The 25,185-nt window shown below is 39.7% G+C and overlaps 1 protein-coding gene across 1 annotated transcript; it reads right to left on the bottom strand.

The window, feature by feature from the left end:
• Positions 1 to 3,255: 3,255 nt before the first annotated feature.
• LOC132423549 (dimethylaniline monooxygenase [N-oxide-forming] 2-like) lies at positions 3,256 to 24,150 on the bottom strand. The gene is given in 9 exon segments (XM_060009443.1): positions 3,256 to 3,282; positions 3,284 to 3,608; positions 4,353 to 4,425; positions 6,537 to 6,587; positions 6,590 to 6,891; positions 8,445 to 8,644; positions 12,713 to 12,855; positions 21,786 to 21,948; positions 23,968 to 24,150. Coding segments are annotated over 9 exon segments (1,410 nt in total). The 5' UTR covers positions 24,094 to 24,150.
• Positions 24,151 to 25,185: the final 1,035 nt, after the last annotated feature.

The following is a 25,185-nucleotide window of genomic DNA, read 5'->3' as shown; positions in this document are numbered from 1 at the left end:
ACCTGAATTAAGTAGAATCTAATCTCAGGAGCCTTTGTTTTAGCTTCTTTGATCCATGATCTGGTCATAAGGCAGACTGGACAAGAAAGTGAGGTATGTTCTGTGTAAACACATTCTCCCTCCCAGGAAATAGCCAAACGCTCTTTACTGGGGGTTGCAGGTCAGTAGCACCATCTTCCAGGATGAAAGACTAGTTATAAGGAAGAATCTTCCTTTGCCATCCTCATTATAATGTGAATGCTGGATTCTACCTCAGTTAAGCTTTTAAAATCTTTATTACTTGAAATTTTGTTACATATCATGGTCCAAGAGTTTTATTAAAAAAAATCTTTATCTCTCTGCAAAGAACAAATGTGAAACATTTGGCTTTGGGAATAGAAAATCAAGGAGCTATCATCTAGAAAAGGATAGTTAAAATAAAATTTAGTGAAAGGGAACCATCACAGGGAGAAATTTTGCAAGAAGATGGTAGCTAGCTAAGAGCCTTGACAGGAGAAGAACAAACATTGTACAGCAAGAAACACTAAGGCTGAACCTAAGGAGGAATTCGGCCCCGAGGTGTGGAAAAAGTGATGGACTAATCTCTGAAAGCAGCAGGTTTTTTTTTTTTTCCAGAAGCCTCAAACCAATGGTTCCTAAATTTAATGTGCACAAGAATCCTCCAGGGAACTTATCAAGACTATAGATTCCAGCAGAGGTTCTGATTCAGCAGGTCTGAATTATCATTACATCTTATTCAGGAATCTGCACTTCTGTGAACTCCCTGAGATATTCTGATGCAGAGAATATCTCTGTGGATCACAGTTTGGAACAAGCTATCCTAGATGGTTAGTCTAGGATAGTTTCATGTTTCAGGATGTATGGAGGCAAAGGAATAGACTTGAATGAGTCTTCCTTAGTCAATCTCAGGCTCTGGAAATGAACTATTTATGTTTTAAAAAGATATCAGAATACTTGGAATGATTTCAAGGGATCATCTTTCTAAAACTTTTCAAGGATATAAATTTAGTAACCATTTTGTCCTAATGGTGCTAGTTTTTTCCCCATTGATTCAGCCTCAACCTGACAATTGATTCTCAATCTTCCACTGTAGAAATAGGATAACAACCATAGTTATTTCACCAGGTAGTGGTAATGATGAATGAGTTATGAAAAAACAACTAGGACAATGCTTTGCACATTAGAAAGCAGGGATTGGCAAACTTTCCGTAAAGGGCCAGATAGTAAAAATTTTAGGCTTTGTTGAGCCATACTGTTTCTTTTGCAACTACTCAGTGCTGCCATTGTAGCTTGAAAGAAGCCACAGACAATGAAAGAATAGGTGTGGATGTGTTCCAGTAAAACTTTATTTACAGATATAGGTAGTGGGCTGGTTTTGACCTATAGGCAGTAGTTTGCCTACTTTTGCTATAAAGTCTTGATAAATTCTATTATTATTATTAATAATATAATGGCTTGCAAATAATCTTTAATAATTAGAAAAGTAATCAGTTTTTAACCAATAGCTAAGTATATATACCCTCTGCAATTTTTTTCAAAGGAATCTGCTTATAGGAGCAATGAAAAAAAAAATCTTGTATTTAAATGCTGGTGTCATTTCAACGGCCTTTAAAGAGTTTTCACTGATAGGGATTGCCATCACATTGTTCTAGGCACTTGAGAGAGAAATCCAGGCCAATGTGAAGAGTGATGACCACAAAAGGCTTTGGAGGAATAAGAGGAGAAATTTGTCTAAATCTTGAGTCTCTGAGATTTTCCCTCTCTTTGAAGGTCTTGTTCTGGGCTTATGGCACAGTTTAATCTCCCAAAGCACAATTTGTGCAAAGAATGGCTGTAGCGATTGCTTTATAACCAGGTGTTTATTATGTTGCTCAATGTCTATTGACATTGAATTGCTTGTGACATTTTTAAAGTTCAGTTTTAAGCAAATGTTTGTCTCTCCTAACAAGCCAGCATGCCTTCTTTTATCAGATGACCAAGATTAAATATTGTTTTGCTTTTTGCCTTGGTTATTTGTATGGTTAGAGCTAAATACAAGGTCCAGTCATTACAATACTTTTCATCTACTTGGGAGATATACTTTTCTTCCTCGACACTTGTTTTTTGAAAATGTCAATGATTATCTTAAATGCTATTATATAGGTGTTTTTATTGTAAATTCCTTCAAACGAATTTTAGATCTAGCTGAAATATAACCCAAATATTATAAATAAAACTAATCAGATCTTATTTGTAAGAAGAGTGATGTATTCTATGTAAACGTCCTCCAAAAGTAACATATATGTGATCATAAATAAACTCTTATTAAGTACTTGATTAATAATGGAGGGTTTTGTAAAAATGTATATTATGGGGCAAGTCTTCATTTCTAAAGTCAAGCAAACCTGAGCTCCAATTCCAGCTCCATTGCAAGATCAGCTGTCTGGTCCTGGGCATGTTACCTAACTCTCTGAGTCTCAGTTTCATCATCTGTAAAATGGGTATAAGAGCTGCACCCATCTCACAGAATTGTCATGAGAAATAAATGAAATAATACATGTAATGTGCAAATTGTCTGGTCTATGATAAGTACTCTCTCTATATATTATAAATACATATATCTATCTCTTATGGCATGTTTATTTTTATTTTCACAGCAGTGTTTCTGTCAAAATATAAGACAAATATAAGAAATATGGCTACTTGCTCAGCTTTCGATGTGAGGCCCTAAAAGTCTGTCTGAGCATTGCCATGTTCTAAGTCTATCCTCTCATTTTTTTCTCCAGTAGTTTTGAGTGATTCCCCATGAAGCAAATGGCGCATGACCTAACATCTGAGAACTTTGTTACCATATAGAGTCTGGCTAAGAAGACTATCAAAAACAACACACAGGAATTTTAATATTTTCCCACACTTAAAATTTTCCAGTGATTTAAACCATGGGTGCTTTTCGTTCTGTGTAATTCTACTATTTTTCCACATGACTCTCCTTTACCAGGGCTTGGCAGCACTGTTTAGCCAGTGTTATTTTATTGTCTTTTTTTGAGAGTCTAGTGAACTTGAGGGAAGGGTAGAAATGGCAAAGAAATTTCATGCCACAACTTCAGTTTTACACATAGACCTAAGTCTGCTAACTGTCCACAATTACCTCTCTCACTCTGTTTTCCTCAACTCTAAAATTTAGACTTTAGATTTAATATTTTTTCTCTTAGTCTTTTTTTTTTCTCTTTAAGAGGTACTGACTGACATGAAAGCCAAAAGCATTATGCTGACATATTAGAACCACTGAAGTTGGAAAAAAAAAGGCCACCACAACAGCAAGAAGCCCGAGGATTTTCAACAGGAAGGAAACTGGGAAATTAGATGAAGTTTTTAGAGCCCGTGTCTTTAAAGGCTTCAATATCCTTTGTTTCTGGGTGAAGATGGCATTCCTGGTTCCATTCCATTGCCCAGGTCCAACCAGGCGATACTGATAGGAGTTGCAGGGCCCAAAATAAAGTTTCATAGCCAGTTTAGGCTCTTTTAGCAAGAGAGAGAGGAGGTCTGGCTTTGCACCTATCTCTAAGGCGAGCTCGTCCAAGTAGTCGATGTAACTGGTCTGCAGTATCTGGTTGTTGCTCTCTCCAAACCTTAATGAAGAAAGAATAAAGGACAGATTCACAAAATGTTCTAAGTTATATAAGAACATTAGGTATTCATTAGCTATTGAAAGAATGAAGTAATGAATGAATGAATAAATGAGTTTTGAATAACTCTCCAAGTCTCCTGGCAAGTAAAACTAATCAGGATTGCTGCAAAGATTCACAAGATAACACAGATGAAAGCATAGCTCAGTGTTTTGCCCAGAAGAGACACAGTATTTGCTTGTTGAATTATTAAAGTACCTTGCACTCTGACTGGCATATAGTAGATGAATTAGAATTTGAATGTGAGATAACCTCTACACTATAAGGCCCCCAAGTCTACTTTCCAATGTACTTGATCTCTATTGAACTCCATTCCACTTCATCACAAAATGTAAATCCTTGACCTTCACTTCACACCAACTCCTTTCTAATTTGCTTTGATGGGAGTTCCTCCAGCTGACTTTCCAGAGATACTTAGGCTACTGTCACCACCACTGCCCCCATCCCACTTCCTCTTTACCACAGAGTGTGAGAGGATACAGAATCTAACATGGGCAATATATAAAACAAATCAATTTAGGTCAAGGATAAATGTTCTTGTTTGGTGAAATTACTATTTTTAAATAGTTGGATCTTAAAGTAGTAGAATTTGCTTTTTTAGAAGCAGCTAGGTGGTTCTTGTGAGTAGTTAGATCACTATACTTGGAGAAACACTGTTCTATGTAAAGAATTAAAAAAAATTCTTACAAGTCAATTCTTTTTTTATTCCTCTTGATAATGTCTGCCATCATAGTTCTCTCTGAGGGCAAAGTATACAAGCCTAGAAAATAAAAGGTTGGTTGAGTAGTGGGTTTGATTCAATTTCATTGCTTTATCTAGATGATTGATTTCTACAATCAACTGATTCCTACAATCAGTTGATTCCTACAATTAAATTTTGGCCATTTACCCATGAGATACCAGTCAGCACTGCTGTGTTGTTGAACTCCAGGGTGCGCCACCTGCATTGAGTTCTATGTAATGTTGCCCAGGGATCACCAGGCTACAGCGTGGACTCTGGGGTGGGAGTCGGGGGTTAGAGAAGAAGGTGGAGAGGGAAGGTGAGCCTGAGAAGTTGGGAAGCCGTGCCAGATGGCTTGAGCTCCATTCTGAAAGTGGTGGGAAGCCGTGGGGGACAAGATGAGATTCGCCTTTTGGAAAGATTCTTTGAGGTGCTGAATTTTGGGAAATGGGCTCCCGGCAGGTCAGTTTAAAGGCAGCAAGACAAGTTAAGAGGCTGTTGAAGAAAACCAGGTGAGGGAAGGGGTGGCACAAACTGAGGTAGGGCAGTGGGGAGAGAGAAAGATTGATGTCAGTTATCACTGTGTGCTTGTGATTCCGTCCCCTGTCACAGGTGTCCCTAGAAATTCAGACATGCTGAAGAACGGTGAGTTTCCCTGGATATGGCTAGTCATCAGACATCTCAGATTCAATGAGTCCAAAACTGAGCTCATCACTGAAGTCCTACTGCTCAGACTTGCATCCTCTTCCACACGCTCCCTCTAGCCCCAGCACTGCTCCCCACCCAGTTTCCACCACCTGAGGTCTGCCTTGATCAAGTCACCCTTGATTCTGCTCTTTTCCTCGAATTTTTCTACATGGAGCCAAGCATTACGTCCTGCTGGTTTGATTCTTAACTAGCTCTCTTCTCCACTTTGTCTCTTTACCTGGCTGAGGTTGTATCACATTTTAGTATAGACGATTACAGTAGCCTTCTCACTGGTCTCTGAGACTCTATTCCTTTCGCCTTTCAAATCTGTCTTTCACACTAATGTTGAAATAATCTATCAAAAGTGAAAATCTGATAATGTCTGGTCCTTGCTTAACCTTTCATTGGGTCTTCCGGCAGAAGAGCTTTCTTAAATGGAGACACTAGGTCCTCAGGCCAGACGTAATCAGGGTCCCTAAGAGTCCCTCAGATGGTTTTTATGTGTAGCTAAATTTGGGAAGAGCTGATATACATTTTATGTTCAAGCTCCTTAGCATGTCTTAAAAGGATCCTGTGTCTTGGTCCCTTCCTCTCTAAGAATAATCTCTCACCCCTCTCTGCCTCACACCTCATGTTCTAGGAATGTCAAGTATCTTGTAATAATTCCTCATCTGCATCACACCTCTGTGCTCTGATTCCCTTTTCTGCACCTGGGAAACCCAGTTATCTAGGGAGTTTTCCTTGACCACATGCCCTTCCTTTATCCAAACTCTGCTGTCGCTAAGCACCCTTTCTCTTTTTCCAGACACTCCATGCAGTCCTCTGACAAAGCACATGTCTTATTATCTTAAAATGACCCATTTAAATTTCTCTGTATCCTACCAAGTTCCAGCACAGGGCTAAGTATTCAATAAGATTTTGTTGAGCTGAATTGAGCCCTGGATCAGGGAGATAGTAACAGCCTTCTGAGAAGTACAAAGTGCTACACAATGGTCAGAGAGAAATATTCTAATAATTTTATAGCTTTGTAGGGATCTGTGAGGTTGAGCTGCTTCGGTATTAAGAGTTAATTTGGAGTTAAGTATGGAGTAGGCCCTAGGTCTCTTGATTTGCACATATTCTGAGGAATTTATAAACATATTATAGGTAAAACTAGGAGTCATAGATGTCTTCCTTCCTTCTGTTCTCTCATTAGTCCAAGAAAAAATAATATTTACTTAACATCATGTCAACTGAAATTCTCTGAATTTTCTAATATTTTAAAGGAATGATTGCAGATATTTATTATTATCGTATCCCAGTATTGGTTATTTTGTGAATTTTCTAACTTTTTAGGATGTCAGTTTTGTGAGAGCAGCCAAGGTTGGCAACCTCCTTGTTGGCAACCTCCTTTTCTAAACTTGTTATTTAGCAAAATCCACCAGGTGTGAAACACTCAGCCATTCACTTGCCCACTCACTTACCTTTGAAAACTCTTGTTACCCAACGAGCTTGAAGTTCAACAGTTGGGAAATTGAAACTAGAGGCTGGATAAGACCAATGCATGCAAGGGTTGACTTCTCCAGGTGAGGAGGGAACATGTATTTGTACAGCAAGACCATATTATTCTCTACTTTAACAAGTGGATCTTCAAGGAAGGGAAAAGAGAAAGTATATCCTATTGCAAAGACAATGACGTCAATGTCCTCCTCCACTGTTCCATCCTCAAAGATGGCAGAAGTTTCTGTGAGCTCTTTCACTCTTGATTTCACCTTGATGGCTCCACAGAGTATATGACTTGGAAGATCATCACTTAGTATTGGCTATTTCATAAGGTATCTGAAACATGCAGAAGAAAACACTCAGAAAGAGTATTTCTTTTCTTTTTTCTTAATTTTTTATTTATTTTATTTTAATTTTTGGCTGTGTTGGGTCTCCGTTGCTGTGCGTGGGCCTTCTCTAGTTGCGGTGAGCCGGGGCTTCTCTTCGTTGCAGTGTGCGGGCTTCTCATTGGTGTGGCTTCTCTTGTTGCAGAGCACGGGCTCTAGGCGCACAGGCTTCAGTAGTTGTGGCGCATGGGCTGAGTTGCTCCACGGCATGTGGGATCTTCCCGGGCCAGGGCTCGAACCCGTGCCCCTTGCATTGGCAGGCGGATTCTTAACCACTGTGCCACCAGGGAAGCCCCAGAAAGAGTATTTAATGAGGGGTTTTGAACTCTCTTGATATTTTATGGGCTTGGCTCTGGGAATAAAGAGGTTTTTCAAATATCCATAAAACTTTCTAACTTGACTAGTTGGGCTACCCCAAGCCTTACTCTCTGACTTTATTCTCATGTCGCATATCTCTTCCCTCAACAAATAAGGAAAAACATGTAGATGATGTGGGCAAAACACATTTCAAAAAAGGAGGCATTCCTAAGGGCTTAGACAAAATGCCAGTGCCTGTGGTCAATTCCTGAGCATTCCAATTGTTATTATCCCATTGATAATTTCTGTTGTTTTATGTTATCTACCTTTAATTATCTTGATGTTCCATTTAATTTTTATCTGATCATAAGTAAGTAAGGAAAACTTTGTTAAATTCCCATTAGTTTTGAAACTTATTAAGAGATTAGTGTGAAAATTAATGCATAGAATCAAGTTTGGGGATATTTCTTGATCCCAAATATACGTGGAGTCTCTGTATGTATGTGATAGCATGAATAGTGGAGCAAAGTCTGGCTGTATTTCTGGAATTTCCTTTTTTGTAGATTTGAGAACCATTTTGTTAAAAAAATAAGGATACATGGTACATGTATCAGATCTCAGAAGATAGCAGCCACGTTGCATTTGTTGAAAGATTGCAAACCTCTTCTGTTTTTTTTTTTTTTTAAGGGAAGGAGCCTGTTATCAAATAAAGAAAAATAAACATCCATATTTTTTGCTTGTGTTTATAAGATCAGTGATGTATAACAGATTAGCAGGCAGTGAGTATGTTCTCAAAAGCTACCCACAGGAAGAACCCTTGTGGTGTACAGAGTTAGCAAAGTATGAATTAACAGATGTAGAATTTGGATCAGTTTTCCCACCCCCCCTCTGAAAGGAAGGTCACAGTCTCTTAAAGCAGCCTTTTCCAATGTTGGACAGCTCTGGGTATTAGGAAGTGCTTCCCATGATCCTAGTTCTACTTTCTGGAGCAGCTCATAATATTTATACTTCATCTTCTTAAATATTTACTTTTTAAAAGGCATACAGAACAAATTTGGAATTCAAAATCCAGGAGCTACATGATACCCATATTGTTAGGTTGTAGTTTGAACTACCATGTTAGCAATTTAGCTCTTTGCAAAAAGAAACCCCTCTGACATCCTTGATTACCAATGAGTATACCATAAAAAAGCAAAGTAACTCTACTTGTTTTGAGGCATAAGGCCATAATTTTCATGGTTGAATCACTGATTCATCTGTTGTTCCATCACCCATTTTACAACTCTTCGTGGCAGGACATTTCGGAGCATGGAGCTAAAATGGGTGTGGAACACCATGTCCCAGGGATAGCCATCTTCAGAGATACGGCCCATGACCCAGGAACCGTGTCTGGTGCTGACAAACACCTGGTGAGCAAAAAAGGATGCAGTTCAAACTAGGGCATCATCTCTTTTGGGAGGAACCCACTGTGTAGATAATACATCACATGTATGGCCCCAGAATTTGCTGAAATGCTTTGTTTTAAAGATGATTGACCTCAAAGTGAAGTACCTTCCAGTTTTCACTGCTCTGGGGCAGCTTTATCATACAAGTGGGAACCAGTAGTACTTATGCTGATACAGGAAGACTACCATAGTCTTGAGAACTTCATGGAAATATGAGAAAATCTTTGGGCTAAACCAATCATAAAACCCACAAATTTTTGCCATGCTTGAAGTTGTGGTTCAATGCTCCTTCCCTCCTCTTACCTTGTCCATCCACCACAAGTTGTTTTTATAGGGAAGGTATACAATTATAATCCTAGGAAATGTATGATTACAGCCTAATGTCTAGATAGGCACAAATATATGGATCTGTATATCCCCAGAGAGGGAGTAACAAGGGAAATCAGCTTCTTCCCATACTTGAAAGAACATTGTTATGTATTTTAAAAGTTAAAAATTCTGAACTTATACTGTGATTTCCATTCTCTTCAAGTGCACTTCTGAATCCCCTCTCATATGTACTCTTTTTTTAAAAAAAATGTAGCATTATTTTATTAACTACTGCATAAATTCTAAAAGCATATATGTTATGATTCTTTCCATCAGTTTCTAGATCTTGATTGAGTTACCAGATTTTTAACTTTGAATTTATTTTAAAAATTCAGAGTTTAAAAATCTAACATTTACTATTCATAGATATTACTTTACATGGAAGTTAATATAGGAGGTAATCAGTTATACATATATATATATATATATATATATATATATATATATATTCTTTTTCAGAGTCTTTTTCCATATAGGTTATTACAGAGTATTGAGTGGAGTTAGTTTCCTGTGCTATACAGTAGTTCCTTGTTGATTACCTATTTTATATATAGTAGTGTGTATATGTCAGATGTATTCTTTACCTTGTATACTTATATTTCCCTAGTTTTCAAGGTGTGCATTTATATCTCTTTTCAAATGTATATTTTACTTTGTTTACTGTTACTCCGCCATTGACCAAATACATATTTGACTTGCGTCTTAAAATTTTATATGCCAATACTTTTACATGCCAGAACTCTATGAGTTCTGCTGTACAAGGCTGTCCTTGATAAACACATAAGATTCACTTACAAGGAAACTGATTCACTTAGGAGTTTAAGATCATGGATTCTAGATCTAGGACTCTGGATCCAGACTGCCTGGGTTTGACTCTCAGCCCCACTACTTACAAGCTGTGTTGCCTTGGTTAGTTACTTCAACCTCTCTGTGCCTCCGTTTCTCTCTCTCTTTAAAATAGTACCTGCTTCATAGAATTGTGCAGATTAAATGAGATAATATATGTAAAGTACTGAAAATATTGCCTGGCAAGTGATAAGTACTGCTAGGTATTATTATTTTGTAAAGTTAGCCTGGAGGAGAGGAGTTTCATATAGTGCCACATATCTGGAGTGAGCCAGAATTTGGAGACAAGTTTTGCTGGGGCCTCAACTCCTTCGCTTGTGAAGTAGCACTTACATAAAATGGTATAATGGTGTTGAATTGTTGGTCTGTGAGTGGTAATACCCTTATATCCTGATTTTCTCCTGCTGTTTCCCTTTTGTTGTGTTGGCACTACTTTGGTTAGGTATTAGATAATATACTTCAAATATTTCCATGAATGTCTCTTTCCATTACTTATTGTCTGCCCTTCTTCCTTAGGATCAATCCATGTTTCATATTGAAAGCTCTGCCTATTTTATTTATTCTCTTTCTGCTGTCACCATCTTTACAGCGGGGAGTCTAATCTGGCTAGCTGTACTAGCTGCAACAGTGTGATATGTCTCAGGATTTACGATCAGGCTTCTTTCCCTGAGATGCATACTTCAGGCCAAGGGTCAGAGATCTGGTTTTTGGTGAGAAAGTGTGTGGATGGCTCAGCACCATCCCATAGTATTTTGAGCAATGCATTTGGGCTGTGGTAGAGCATGCCATATACTTGTGAACGTGAACCTCCTTTAACAGAAGCAGGGCACACTCAGGACTAAGGTGAGTTTAGGCTATAATTTTAAGCTTTGCAGATGCACCTGGTTCTATCCCTTACATACGTAGCTCCTATGTATCTCTTCTCACAGAAGGGTTGAGAGTGCATTACTCTGTGTAAGACATTTTATCATAATTATCAATTATGTTATTAATCCAATAAATATTGAAGAGACATCCTATTTAAAGATTAATGAGGTGAAAGGCACACAAATATAGCAAAGGTGGTTTCTTAATATTGAATCTGGCATGACTGACGGGCTTTTACATGGCAAGGCCCATATAAGGAAATAGACTCTTGCAATCTAAGATTTGATATCTTTGGATCATCTGTTCTAAGTCCAAATCACTGACCTGTAACATGTAGTGGTCTAGTACGGAGCTTTCCTTGGTTGACAGCTAAGTCAGTTCCTTTTATCATACTCCCTTCCTCAAGCTTGGCAGGCATTCCCAACAGGAAAGAGACTGGACCTTTTGCCTCCCTACCTGAGTTGGCTCTTCTCCAAGACTTACAGTTACTGCCTCCTCACTTGTTCCTCACACTGAGGTCTTTTTTTTTTTTTTTTAACATCTTTATTGGAGTATAATTGCTTTACAATGTTGCGTTAGTTTCTGCTGTATAACAAAGTGAATCAGCTATACATATATCCCTGTATCTTCTCCCTCTTGTGTCTCCCTCTCACCCTCCCTAACCCACCCCTCTACGTGGTCACAAAGCACTGAGCTGATCTCCCTTTGCTATGCAGCTGCTTCCCACTAGCTGTCTGTTTTATATTTGGTAGTGTATATATGTCCATGCCACTCTCTACTTTGTCCCAGCTTACCCTTCCCACTCCCCGTGTCCTCAAGTCCATTCTCTATGTCTGCATCTTTTATTCCTGTCTCCTGCCCCTAGGTTCTTCAGAACCACTTTTTTTTTTTTAGATTCTATATATATGTGTTAGCATACGGTATTTGTTTTTCTCTTTCTGACTTACTTTACTCTGTATGACAACTCTAGGTCCAGCCACCTCACACTGAGGTCTTAAAAGCTTTGAAAAGTGAAAAGTGGTTTCTTTTCACAAAAATGGTGAGGACCTCCTGGGTCTAGTAAATCTCCTTCTGGTGTTAGTGACCTGCTCATCCCCAGGGTGGTAATTCTGACAGATCCCAGTGGAACCCCTTCATCAACCTGCTGGGGAGGCACTATGTTCTTTTATCACATTTGCTACTGGGCATCTTGAGCCCTGACAGTGTGAGTCTCAGGACTGGACAGTTTTGCTGGTTGTAGACATGGCTACTGCAACTCCTGTGTAGCCAGAAGATGCTGGGCTACATCATAGTGATAGGGCCCTGTTGAGAGGGGATGCTTTGGGGAGAGGAACCTTAGCTATTTTCCCATTTTTGCCTAGCTCTGTCCTTGTAAAAGGGTTTTATTTTCTGCTATTCCCAACCACCTCTGTCAGCATTATCTGTACCTTGTAATGTTTGACTCTGGAAGCTAAGCTGTGTCATTCCTGAGCAGGTGCAAAGATAACAGTGGTTGGAAGGCCTCAGGGAGCACCTAAATATCTGTGATTATGGTTGGGAGTCTGTCTGTTTAATCTTTCCCTTAATGATTCGTGGAAGCTAAGGATTATTTACATTTCAAATAGAATTCAAATATGCACTAAATTTCTAAAAGGCACTCCTCCAAAGATGAACAGGTCAACTCATAAAGCCCCCTGGGTAGAAACAAGGCCTCCTGTGCTGAAAGTCATCTGATGCAAACTTACGTGAGGGAACCATAGCCCACAGAAGTAAAATGACTGCCTCTAGGTTACAAGGCTGATTAGTGGCAAAGGTGGGAGATAAACTCTGACTTCGTGGTTTCCAGATTTTCTATGATACCACACTGGGCAACCAAACAACAAATCAATTAATGAGTAATGGAGCCTTAGTTACATGGCTGGGATTTTCCTCTCCTCCACCGTACAAGGTAATCAGGGAACATCTTACCTGAGCAGCCTTCTTACTCAACTCAACTGCAATATCTGAGGCTGAGTTTCCTATTCCAATCACCAAAATGCGTTTTCTTTCAAATCCCTCTGGGTGCTTGTATTGGTGGCTATGGAAATACTGGCCTTTGAACTTCTGAATACCTTTAGGGGGAAGAAAAGAGAAATCCATGAACTATGTCAAGTTAAGTTCAATAAAACTGCACCATCAGCTTTTCCTTTCTGGGGAAAATCATTTGTTTTGTCTCTTCCCCTCTTAGGTATGTTACATTATCAAGGCCAACTGGCAAACTCAAAGTATGAACCACATAAGAAATGTTAGGTTAAGCATATGGTACAGGACCAAAAGAGTTGATTTCAGAGGCTGCAGCTTAGATATTTATTAGAGAACAAACAATTTTTTTTTATTTTAGCAGCAAAGACATCTTTATAGTTTGTTTTTTTTATATTTATTAGAGTATAATTGCTTTACAATGGTGTGTTAGTTTCTGCTTTATAACAAAGTGAATCAGTTATACATATACATATGTTCCCATATCTCTTCCCTCTTGCGTCTCCCTCCCTCCCACCCTCCCTATCCCACCCCTCCAGGCGGTCACAAAGCACCGAGCTGATCTCCCTGTGCTATGCGCCTGCTTTCCACTTGCTATCTACCTTACATTTGATAGTGTATATATGTCCATGCCTCTCTCTCACTTTGTCACAGCTTACCCTTCCACCTCCCCATAGCCTCAAGTCCATTCTCTAGTAGGTCTGTGTCTTTATTTCTGTCTTACCCCTAGGTTCCTCATGACTTTTTTTTTTCTTAAATTCCATATATATGTGTTAGCATACAGTATTTGTCTTACTCTTTCTGACTTACTTCATTCTGTATGACAGACTCTAGGTGTATCCACCTCATTACAAATAGCTCAATTTCGTTTCTTTTTATGGCTGAGTAATATTCCATTGTATATATGTGCCACATCTTCTTTATCCATTCATCTGATGATGGACACTTAGGTTGTTTCCATCTCCAGGCTATTGTAAATAGAGCTGCAATGAACATTTTGGTACATGACTGTTTTTGAATTATGGTTTTCTCAGGGTATATGCCCAGTAGTGGGATTGCTGGGTCATATGGTAGTTCTATTTGTAGTTTTTTAAGGAACTTCCATACTCTTGTCCATAGTGGCTGTACCAATTTACATTCCCACGAGCAGTGCAAGAGTGTTCCCTTTTCTCCACACCCTCTACAGCAATTATTGTTTGTAGATTTTTTGAAGATGGCCATTCTGACTGCTGTGAGATGAGTTCTCGTTGTAGTTTTGATTTGCATTTCTCTAATGATTAATAATGTTGAGCATTCTTTCATGTGTTTGTTGGCAGTGTGTATATCTTCTTTGAAGAAATGTCTATTTAGGTCTTTTGCCCATTTTTGGATTGGGTTGTTTCTTTTTTTTGTTATTGAGCTGCATGAGCTGCTTATAAATTTTGGAGATTAATCCTTTGTCAGTTGCTTCATTTGCAAATATTTTCTCCCATTCTGGGGTTGTCTTTTGGTCTTGTTTATGGTTTCCTTTGCTGTGCAAAAGCTTTGAAGTTTCATTAGGTCCCATTTGTTTATTTTTGTTTTTATTTCCATTTCTCTAGGAGGTGGGTCAAAAAGGATCTTGCTGTGATTTATGTCATGGAGTGTTCTGCCTATGTTTTCCTCTAAGAGTTTGGTAGTTTCTGGCCTTACATTTAGGTCTTTAATCCATTTTGAGCTTATTTTTGTGTATGGTGTTAGGGAGTGTTCTAATCTCATACTTTTACATGTACCTGTCCAGTTTTCCCAGCACCACTTATTGAAGAGGCTGTTCTTTCTCCACTATACATCCCTGCCTCCTTTATCAAAGATAAGGTGACCGTATGTGCGTGGGTTTATCTCTGGGCTTTCTATCCTGTTCCATTGATCTATCTTTCTGTTTTTGTGCCAGTACCATACTGCCTTGACTACTGTACCTTTGTAGTATAGTCTGAAGTCAGGGAGCCTGATTCCTCCAGTTCCTTTTTTCCGTTCTCAAGATTGCTTTGGCTATTCGGGGTCTTTTGTGTTTCCATACAAATTGCGAAATTTTTTGTTCTAGTTCTGTGAAAAATGCCGGTGGTAGTTTGATAGGGATTGCATTGAATCTGTAGATTGCTTTGGGTAGTAGAGTCATTTTCACAATGTTGATTCTTCCAATCCAAGAACATGGTATATCTCTCCATCTGCTTGTATCATCTTTAATTTCTTTCATCAGTGTCTTACAATTTTCTGCATACAGGTCTTTTGTCTCCTTAGGTAGGTTTATTCCTAGATATTTTATTCTTTTTGTTGCAGTGGTAAATGGGAGTATTTTCTTGATTTCACTTTCAGATTTTTCATCATTAGTATATAGGAATGCCAGAGATTTCTGTGCATTAATTTTGTATCCTGCTACTTTACCAAATTCATTGATTAGCTCTAGTAGTTTTCTGGTAGCATCTTTAGGATTCTCTATGTAGAGTATCATGTCATCTGCAAACAGTGACAGCTTTACTTCTTCTTTTCCGATTTGGATTCCTTTTATTTCCTTTTCTTCTCTGATTGCTGTGGCTAAAACTTCCAAAACTATGTTGAATAAGAGTGGTGAGAGTGGGCAACCTTGTCTTGTTCCTGATCTTAGTGGCAATGCTTTCAGTTTTTCACCATTGAGGATGATGTTTGCTGTGGGCTTGTCATATATGGCCTTTATTATGTTGAGGAAAGTTCCCCCTATGCCTACTTTCTGCAGGGTTTTTATCATAAATGGGTGTTGAATTTTGTCGAAAGCTTTCTCTGCATCTATTGAGATGATCATATGGTTTTTCTCCTTTAATTTGTTAATATGGTGTATCACGTTGATATATTTGCGTATATTGAAGAATCCTTGCATTCCTGGAATAAACCCCACTTGATCGTGGTGTATGATCCTTTTAATGTGCTGTTGGATTCTGTTTGCTAGTATTTTGTTGAGGATTTTTGCATCTATGTTCATCAGTGATATTGGCCTGTAGTTTTCTTTCTTTGTGACATCCTTGTCTGGTTTTGGTATCAAGGTGATGGTGGCCTCGTGGAAGGAATTTGGGAGTGTTCCTCCCTCTGCTATATTTTGGAAGAGTTTGAGAAGGATAGGTGTTAGCTCTTCTCTAAATGTTTGATAGAATTCGCCTGTGAAGCCATCTGGTCCTGGGCTTTTGTTTGTTGGAAGATTTTTAATCTCAGTCTGAATTTCAGTGCTTGTGATTGGTCTGTTCATATTTCCTATTTCTTCCTGATTCAGTCTTGGCAAGTTGTGCATTTCTAAGAATTTGTCCATTTCTTCCAGGTTGTCCATTTTATTGGCATAGAGTTGTTTGTAGTAATCTCTCATGATCTTTTGTATTTCTGCAGTGTCAGTTGTTACTTCCCCTTTTTCATTTCTAATTCTATTGATTTGCGTCTTCTCCCTTTTTTTCTTGATGAGTCTGGCTAATGGTTTATCAATTTTTTTATCTTCTCAAAGAACGAGCTTTTAGTTTTATTGATCTTTGCTATTGTTTTCTTCATTTCTTTTTCATTTATTTGTGATCTGATTTTTATGATTTCTTTCCTTCTGCTAACTTTGGGTTTTTTTTGTTCTTCTTTCTCTAATTGCTTGAGGTGGAAGTTTAGGTTGTTTATTCGAGATGTTTCCTGTTTTTTAAGGTAGGATTGTATTGCTATAAACTTCCCTCTTAGAACTGCTTTTGCTGCATCCCATAGGTTTTAGGTCGTCGTGTTTTCATTGTCATTTGTTTCTAGGTATTTTTTGATTTCCTCTTTGATTTCTTCAGTGATCATTTCGTTATTAAGTAGTGTATTGTTTAGCCTCCATGTGTTTGTATTTTTTACAGATTTTGTCCTGTAATTGATATCTAGTCTCATAGCGTTGTGGTCAGAAAAGATACTTGATACAATTTCAATTTTCTTAAATTTACCAAGGCTTGATTTGTGACCCAAGATATGATCTATCCTGGAGAATGTTCCATGAGCACTTGAGAAAAATGTGTATTCTGTTGTTTTTGGATGGAATGTCCTATAAATATCAATTAAGTCCATATTGTTTAATGTATCATTTAAAGCTTGTGTTTCCTTATTTATTTTCATTTTGGATGATCTGTCCATTGGTGAACGTGGGGTGTTAAAGTCCCCTACTATGAATGTGTTACTGTCAATTTCCCCTTTTATGGCTGTTAGTCTTTGCTTTATGTATTGAGGTGCTCCTATGTTGGGTGCATAAATATTTACAATTGTTATGTCTTCTTCTTGGGTTGATCCCTTGATCATTATGTAGTGTCCTTCTTTGTCTCTTCTAATAGTCTTTATTTTAAAGTTTATTTTGTCTGATATGAGAATTGCTACTTCAGCTTTCTTTTGATTTCCATTTGCATGGAATATCTTTTTCCATCCCCTCACTTTCAGTCAGTATGTGTCTCTAGATCTGAAGTGGGTCTCTTGTAGACAGCATATATATGGGTCTTGTTTTTGTATCCATTCAGCTAATATGTGTCTTTTGGTGGGAGCATTTAGTCCATTTACATTTAAGGTAATTATCGATATGTATGTTCCTATTCCCATTTTCTCAATTGTTTTGTGTTTGTTATTGTAGGTCTTTTCCTTCTCTTGTGTTTCTTGCCTAGAGAAATTCCTTTAGCATTTGTTGTAAAGCTGATTTGGTGGTGCTGAACTCTCTCAGCTTTTGCTTGTCTGTAAAGGTTTTAATTTCTCCATCAAATCTGAATGAAGTCCTTGCTGGGTAGAGTAATCTTGGTGGCAGGTTTTTCTCCTTCATCACTTTAAATATGTCCTGCCAGTCCCTTCTGGCTTGCAGGGTTTCTGCTGAAAGATCAGCTGTTAACCTTATGGGGATTCCCTTATGTGTTATTTGTTGTTTTTCCCTTGCTGCTTTTAATATGTTTTCTTTGTATTTAATTTTTGACAGTTTGATTAATATGTGTCTTGGTGTATTTCTCCTTGGATTTATCCTGTATGGGACCCTCTGTGCTTCCTGGACTTGATTAACTATTTCCTTTCCCATATTAGGGAAGTTTTCAACTATAATCTCTTCAAATATTTTCTCCATCCCTTTCTTTTTCTCTTCTTCTTCTGGAACCCCTATAATTTGAATGTTGGTGCGTTTAATGTTGCCCCAGAGGTCTCTGAGACTGTCCTCAGTTCTTTTCATTCTTTTTTCTTTATTCTGCTCTGCAGTAGTTATTTCCACTATTTTAAATCCAGGTCACTTATCCGTTCTTCTGCCTCAGTTATTCTGCTATTGATCCCATTTAGAGTATTTTTAATTCTATTATTGTGTTGTTCATCGTGTTTGTTTCATCTTTAGTTCTTCTAGGTCCTTGTTAAATGTTCCTTGCAGTTTCTCTATTCTATTTCCAAGATTTTGGATCATCTTTACTATCATCATTCTGAAATCTTTTTCAGGTAGACTGCCTATTTCCTCTTCATTTGTTAGGTGTGGTGGGTTTTTATCTTGCTCCTTCATCTGCTGTGTGTTTTTCTGTCTTCTCATTTTGCTTATCTTACTGTGCTTGGGGTCTCCTTTTTGTAGGCTGCAGGTTCGTAGTTCCCGTTGTTTTTGGTGTCTGTCCCCAGTGGCTAAGGTTGTTTCAGTGGGTTGTGTAGGCTTCCTGGTGGAGGGGACTAGTGCCTGTGTTCTGGTGGATGAGGCTGGATCTTGTCTTTCTGGTGGGCAGGTCCATGTCTGGTGGTGTGTTTTGGGGTGTCTGTGGACTTATTATGATTTCAGGCAGCCTCTCTGCTAACGGGTGGGGTTGCGTTCCTGTCTTGCTAGTTGTTTGGCACAGGGTGTCCAGCACTGTAGCTTGCTGGTCGTTGAGTGAAGCTGGGTGCTGGTGTTGAGATGGAGATCTCTGGGAGATTTTCGCCGTTTGATATTATGTGGAGCTGGGAGGCCTCTTGTGGACCAGTGTCCTGAAGTTGGCTCTCCCACCTCGGAGGCACAGCACTGACTCCTGGCTGCAGCACCAAGAGCCTTTCATCCACACGGCTCAGAATACAAGGCAGAAAAAGTAGAAAGAAAGAATTATTAGAAGTAGAAAGAAAGAAAGAAAAAGAAAGAAAGAAAGGAAGAAGTAAGGAAAGAAAGGAGGGAGGGAGGAAGGAAGGAAGGAGGGAAGGAAGGAAGAAAAGAAAGAAGATAAAGTAAAATAAAATAAGATAAAATATAATAAAGTTATTAAAATAAAAAATTATTATTACAAAAAAAATAAAAAGAAAAAACGGATAGATCCCTAGACCAATGGTGGAAGCAAAGCTATACAGACAAAATCTCACACAGAAGCATAGACATACACACTCACAAAAAGAGGAAAAGGGGAAAAAAATCATATATCTTGCTCTCGAAGCCCACCTCCTCAATTTGGGATGACTCGTTGTCTATTCATGTATTCCACAGATGCAGGGTATATCAAGTTGATTGTGGAGCTTTAATCCGCTGCTTTTGAGGCTGCTGGGAGAGATTTCCCTTTCTCCTGTTTGTTCGCACAGCTGCCGGGGTTCAGCTTTGGATTTGGCTGCGCCTCTGTGTGTAAGTCGCCAGAGGGCGTCTGTTCTTGGCTTTGGCTCACTCAGGCCGGTGGGGGGGGGGGGGGGGGAGGCGGGGCACGGAGTGCGGGGCGGGCCTGCGGCGGCAGAGGCCGCCATGACGTTGCAGCAGCCTGAGGTGCGCTGTGCGTCCTTCCGGGGAAGTTGTCCCTAGATCCCGAGACCCGGGCAGTGGCGGGCTGCACAGGCTCCCCGGAAGGGGTCTGTGGATAGTGACCTGTGCTGGCACACAGGCTTCTTGGTGGCGGCAGCAGCAGCCTTAGCGTCTCATGGCCGTCTCTGGGGTCCGCGCTTTTAGCCGCGGCTCGCGCCCATCTCTGGAGCTCCTTCAAGCAGCGCTCTTAATCGCCTCTCCTCGCGCACCAGGAAACAAAGAGGGAAGAAAAAGTCTCTTGCCTCTTCGGCAGCTCCAGACTTTTCCCCGGACTCCCTCCCGGCTAGCCGTGGCGCACTAGCCCTCTGCAGGCTGTGTTCACGCCGCCAACCCCAGTCCTCTCCCGGCGCTCCGACCGAAGCCCGAGCCTCAGCTCCCAGCCCCGCCCGCCCCGATGAGTGAGCAGACAAGCCTCTCGGTCTGGTGAGTGCCGCTCGGCACCGATCCTCTGTGCGGGAATCTCTCCGCTTTGCCCTCCGCACCCCTGTTGCTGTGCTCTCCTCCGCGGCTCCGAAGCTTTCCCCCTCCGCCACCCGCAGTCTCCACCCGTGAAGGGGCTGCCTAGTGTGTGGAAACCATTCCTCCTCCACAGCTCCCTCCCAGACGTGCTGGTCCCGTCCCTATTCTTTTGTCTCTGTTTATTCTTTGTTCTTTTGTCCTACCCAGGTACGTGGGGAGTTTCTTGCCTTTTTGGGAGGTCTGAGGTCTTCTGCCAGCGTTCAGTAGGTGTTCTGTAGGAGTTGTTCCACGTGTAGATGTATTTCTGGTGTATCTGTGGGGAGGAAGGTGATCCCCGCGGCTTACTCCTCCACCATCTTCCCTTCGTCCCAAAACTATTGGTTTTGATAAATAGAGCAGAGTCAGGTGTTTGTTTCCAGCTACCCATTATCCTATTTTGGACTGTACAATGATATTTTATTATCACATAGCATATATTCTTTTTTTTTTTTTTTTTTTTTTGCCGTATGCGGGCCTCTCACTGTTGTGGCCTCTCCCATTGCGGAGCACAGGCTCCGGACGCGCAGGCTCAGCGGCCATGGCTCACGGGCCCAGCTGCTCTGCGGCATGTGGGATCTTCCCGGACCGGGGCACGAAGCTGTGTCCCGTGCATCGGCAGGCGGACTCTCAACCACTGCGCCACCAGGGAAGCCCTAGCATATATTCTTTTAAATGTTTCTTAAGCATATTATGAAGTACTATTATCGCAGTTGTGTAATAATTAGAATAACATTCATCATTCTTATTTTGCAAAAGCAAACAAAAACCAAAATAAGCTAAAAACAAGGCACATTATAAGGTGAAGGATAGTTTCCACTTTGCCGTCAATCAGCAACTTACTGGACAAGCCTTTTTGAAGATAAGCATCTCTTTGTCTTTTCCCAGGAAACATGACTTTGTTAAAGTATTTGTGTTTGATGGTGGGTTGCTTGAAAGAGCCTTTAGATCATTAGTTCTCAAAGTGTGGTCCCTTGGCCAGAAGTTTCAGCATCACCTGGGAACTTGTTAGGCAAATTCTCAGCCTCATACTAGACCTAAAGAGTTGGAAATGCTAGGGGTGGAGACTAGCAAGTTGTGGTTTTAAAAGCCCTCCAGGTGATTCTGATTGAGATTGCCACTGCGTTAGGTCAGTAAGCCTCAATCCCAGCTGAATATTGAAATCACCTGAGTAGCCCTTAATTGACTGAGGCCTACCCTAGACCAATTGAATCTTTGAAGGTCGTTAGAACTTTAAAAGCTCCTCAGGTGGTTTGAATAATGTGGGGTTTGGACTGAACCATCGTATCAGATGTTTTCGTGAAGGCCGTGGGAAGGAGATACACTCTCTGAGGGAAGGGCCTGGGAGGTACCATCTTCCCCTGTGCTCCCTGAAACATCACTGCCCTGTAGCAGCACTTATTTCCAGAAACTCTCCCCAGTAACCCTGGCTGTGGGCATGGCTCTGCGGAAGTCTCCAAAGATGTAGCAAAGTCGCAGGTGTTTGGCAGGATAGAAAAAGGACAAGGTAAGCACATGGCTGAAAGGACCTCTCCAACAGAGAACCAATTTGGGTGAGAATTCTCTGAAATACTGAGTAATATTTAGTGACTTTGAGGGAGGCTGGCTGATAATGAAGACTCAAAGAGCTCAACAGAATCAGAGATGGTGTTTGGAGTCTCTCATCTTTCTAGCTCTATCCTGATCTTAATATTATGCCTTGTTGCAGTAGCTAGGTAATTTTGCCTGACAATCCAACCTGAATATAAAGTACCTGGACACCTACTCCCAAAAGCTGGGGATCCCCACAGGCCTCACCTGGAAATGACTCCAGTGGGAGGTGAGGGAGTATGTGATGACCACTGCAGACCATGACTGTGTCAAAGACAGCACTTTGCTCCTTGCCGTTGCTCTCGGTAACAACCACCCATTGGCCAGTGGTTGAGAAATCCGGGCGTTTTTTCACACTGAGGACGGTTGTCTTGAACCGAACACAGAGAAGGCATCATTGAGCATTACTCTGGCATAACAGGGGCCTTGTCCAGTGCCCTGGGAGTGGAGATGGGTAGAGTGCAATGTCTGATTCCATTTAGGTCCCGTCTGAATCCATTTCAAGCCACTTAAGGCAAAGACTGCTAAGTGCGCCCTGCTGCTTCTTCCTCGGCAGGTGCAACCAAGGATGTGCGTTGTGCGAGGAGCCTGACTCAGCAGCGGTTACCAGTGTTAAGGACTGAATAAGGACTTGAGGGAGACCCAGAGAAAGCAAGACAGTGTCTGGGCAAGATACAAAATACATGTTCATCATTCAGGTGATTACACAATCAGTATTTATCAAGAAGCTTTAAAAGTGTTGACCTCCGTGTAGACTCTCTATTAGAGAAGATATTCCATGTGAAGCAGTTTGCATAGCGCCTGGCACAGTGACATCACTCCATGAATGGTAAGTTCATATTTATTATTTTTAAAACATCATGCTAGCAATACACTTCATGATCTCATTTGGATGAAATAATTTATCAGTTCATGATTTTTTAGAATACCATTTTGCTCTCTGGAGGTTTATGAATTTCTAAAAGTGTACATAAATGTGTGTCTGCTGTATTTAAGAAGCAGTGTCAAAGGAAACAAAGCTTTTCTCGCTTCTAGAGGAATGGCATGCTTCTCCTCTTGTTGGCAAGTGTTTGAGTCCCTTATACATGCATTTCAAATTTTCATATATTTTTCAAAATGCTGGGTTGGCAATGTTTGAAGCTGTTCCAATTAAAAAATGTATATGGACTATTAGTATAAAGCTTATGAAAAGGCTATAAAATGTCTGGGCATTTTCAGTTGAAAGATTCAGATTTGAAGTTCTGGGTAGTATATTCTCTAAAGTACTGTGGATTCTTGCTATTTAAAATGTGGTTTGAGGACCAACCTTCAGTATCACTGAGGAAGTTACTAGAAATGTGACTGACCTGAGCCAGTTCACCCCTCCTCAGGCAACCTGGTGGTTTTCCCCTCCTGGGAGGTCACCATATTAATACAGAACTCAGTGAGGACACCTCCTTTTATAGTTTGAGTTAGTTCCATCATCTTTTGGCTGTACTAACTCAGAGGCCAATAAACAGAAGTGAGTTTTCCTAAGCCCTCTCCAACCTCCAGAAAACAACCTCAGTAAAATCATAAACAAGAGAAACGGAAGCTGGGGAAAAACTACATTAGATAGAATGTGATATTTTAATGGTATTTACATATATTGATGTCTATCAAATCAACGATTACAAATTAATGTGCTACAAATCTGGAACAAAACTAAAGTTACTGAGAAAATGAGCTGTTTAAAAAAAAATAAGTTCCACTAACAGTTATTTATTCAAGGCTATAATTTAAATTTTATTTCCTAGGCACACTTACTAGTTTTCAGAGTGTATGTTACTGATAAAAATTCAGGATGTTTAATGAGAATATTGTTTTTTTATCTCATTATTTGTTTTCAAGGAAACACAGGAAAGGTAGTTATAATTGTATTTCAAAATGGTCTGGTTATTCTTTTGTTGCTAAAGAATGCATCAAAAAATTAGCCAAAATGGTTTCTACAGGCTTCTGAGATGAATGGAGAGCTGTGAGCTTATTTAGTACATTTTTTTAAGAAATTTCATTTTTATGGCGACGGTAAGAAAATGAAATAACAATGTGGTATTTTTTTTCATATATCCTTTCAAAGGAAATGAGGCTAGGAGTCCTCAGTGGTTATAGGTATTAAATGCAGTTTCACCATCAATATAATCATTCAAGTCATTAATTTTAACAGATTTTTTTCTTCTGTTAATGTGTATAATCTATAATATCAGGGGTAATGACACTACTTTTTGGGTTTTCTACTGTGCTGTTGTTTTTCAGAAAATAATTGAATTAGAATGTTTTGTTTTATTCCCAATTTCTTTCATTATCAGAGTAACTTCTCTATTTAAATGTGAGCTAATGTAGAGAAAACCATTCTTTCCCCAAAATACAATACCTGGAACTGAATATATTTTAGTAGATCAAACTTTTTGACAAAAATCCTGAAGTATTCCAGGAACTTAGAATTGTGCAGGAAGTTTGGAAAATCTTCAGGCATTGGAAGGTCACTGAAACAGGACATTTCTTTGCTGGTGTTGGTGATGGCAGATTGATAGATACTCGCTAGGCCATCTTCATTATTTTCCTATTGAAATAAAAGAGCGATAATCTTGTATTAAAAAAAAATCCCTTGGTTTCCTACTCTTCTTCCAAATCTAACCCCTGCATGACATGAACCTCTTTCATTGCTGTAGTGTGACTCAAATGTCTGCCTGATGAGGTGCAGCATATGTGCTTCATCATCCTATGTGATATGACCTGGCTGGGGCCTTCCAGTGTTGCTCACTGGAGGGGCTATTGCCATTGGTGGGATCGGGAGTGGGGGCAGTCCTTCTTCTGACACATTGCAGGATATTTAGCATCCCAGATCTCTACCTGTTTAATGTCAATCATTGTGACAACCAGCCCTCTTCTGAAATTCCCCCTGGGGAGGCCGTACCCATCCTCCACCTCGTTAGGAACCAATACACCCTGGGACACTGGTCAGAGACTACAATGGAGAATTTCAATTAAAATGAGTACTTTTGGGGGCAGGAAGTTTTTGCATCTTAATTTGAATCCTCCCCCGCCTTTATTTTATGCTTTATGTGAATCAGCCTTCCTCAAGTGACACAGGTAAGTAGTATTAATGCCAATCAAATCTTAAACTTGATTCTAAATGTTATCGAGTATGCTTTGGTAAATCAGGAGGCAGCACATGCCGTGGTTGAGTTTATAATTCCCTCTGCAAAAGTGCTCTGCGTAATGATTTAATGTTAAATCATACAAGAGCCAAGTATGGTGATTCAGTGTCTGTGAAATCAGCATGTTATCAAAGAAAGTTTTATAAGAAATCTACATAATGTCACCCAAGAACTCCTCAATAGATGCTTCTGCATATGCAGAGACTAGGCATAATCCAGGCACACAGTAGTTGCTGTTATGACTCAGTACTGGGGTAGGATATAAAGAAATGGAAAGGCTGTAGGAACTCATAAATTAACTGAAATAAGTTCCTTAATCTTATATAAATGGCCTTGTGGCCTCTTTCACAGAATAGTAAGTAAAGGCAAGTAAATATTCAACTCTAATCCCACCACTGCAATAAATCAGTTGTATATATTGCTTTCTCATC

The sequence above is a fragment of the Delphinus delphis genome, chromosome 1 (assembly GCF_949987515.2).
Source record: "Delphinus delphis chromosome 1, mDelDel1.2, whole genome shotgun sequence".
Taxonomy (NCBI): Eukaryota; Metazoa; Chordata; class Mammalia; order Artiodactyla; family Delphinidae; genus Delphinus; species Delphinus delphis.
The sequence above is the reverse complement of the archived record's forward strand: the minus strand, read 5'-3'. Positions and strand labels throughout refer to the sequence as shown.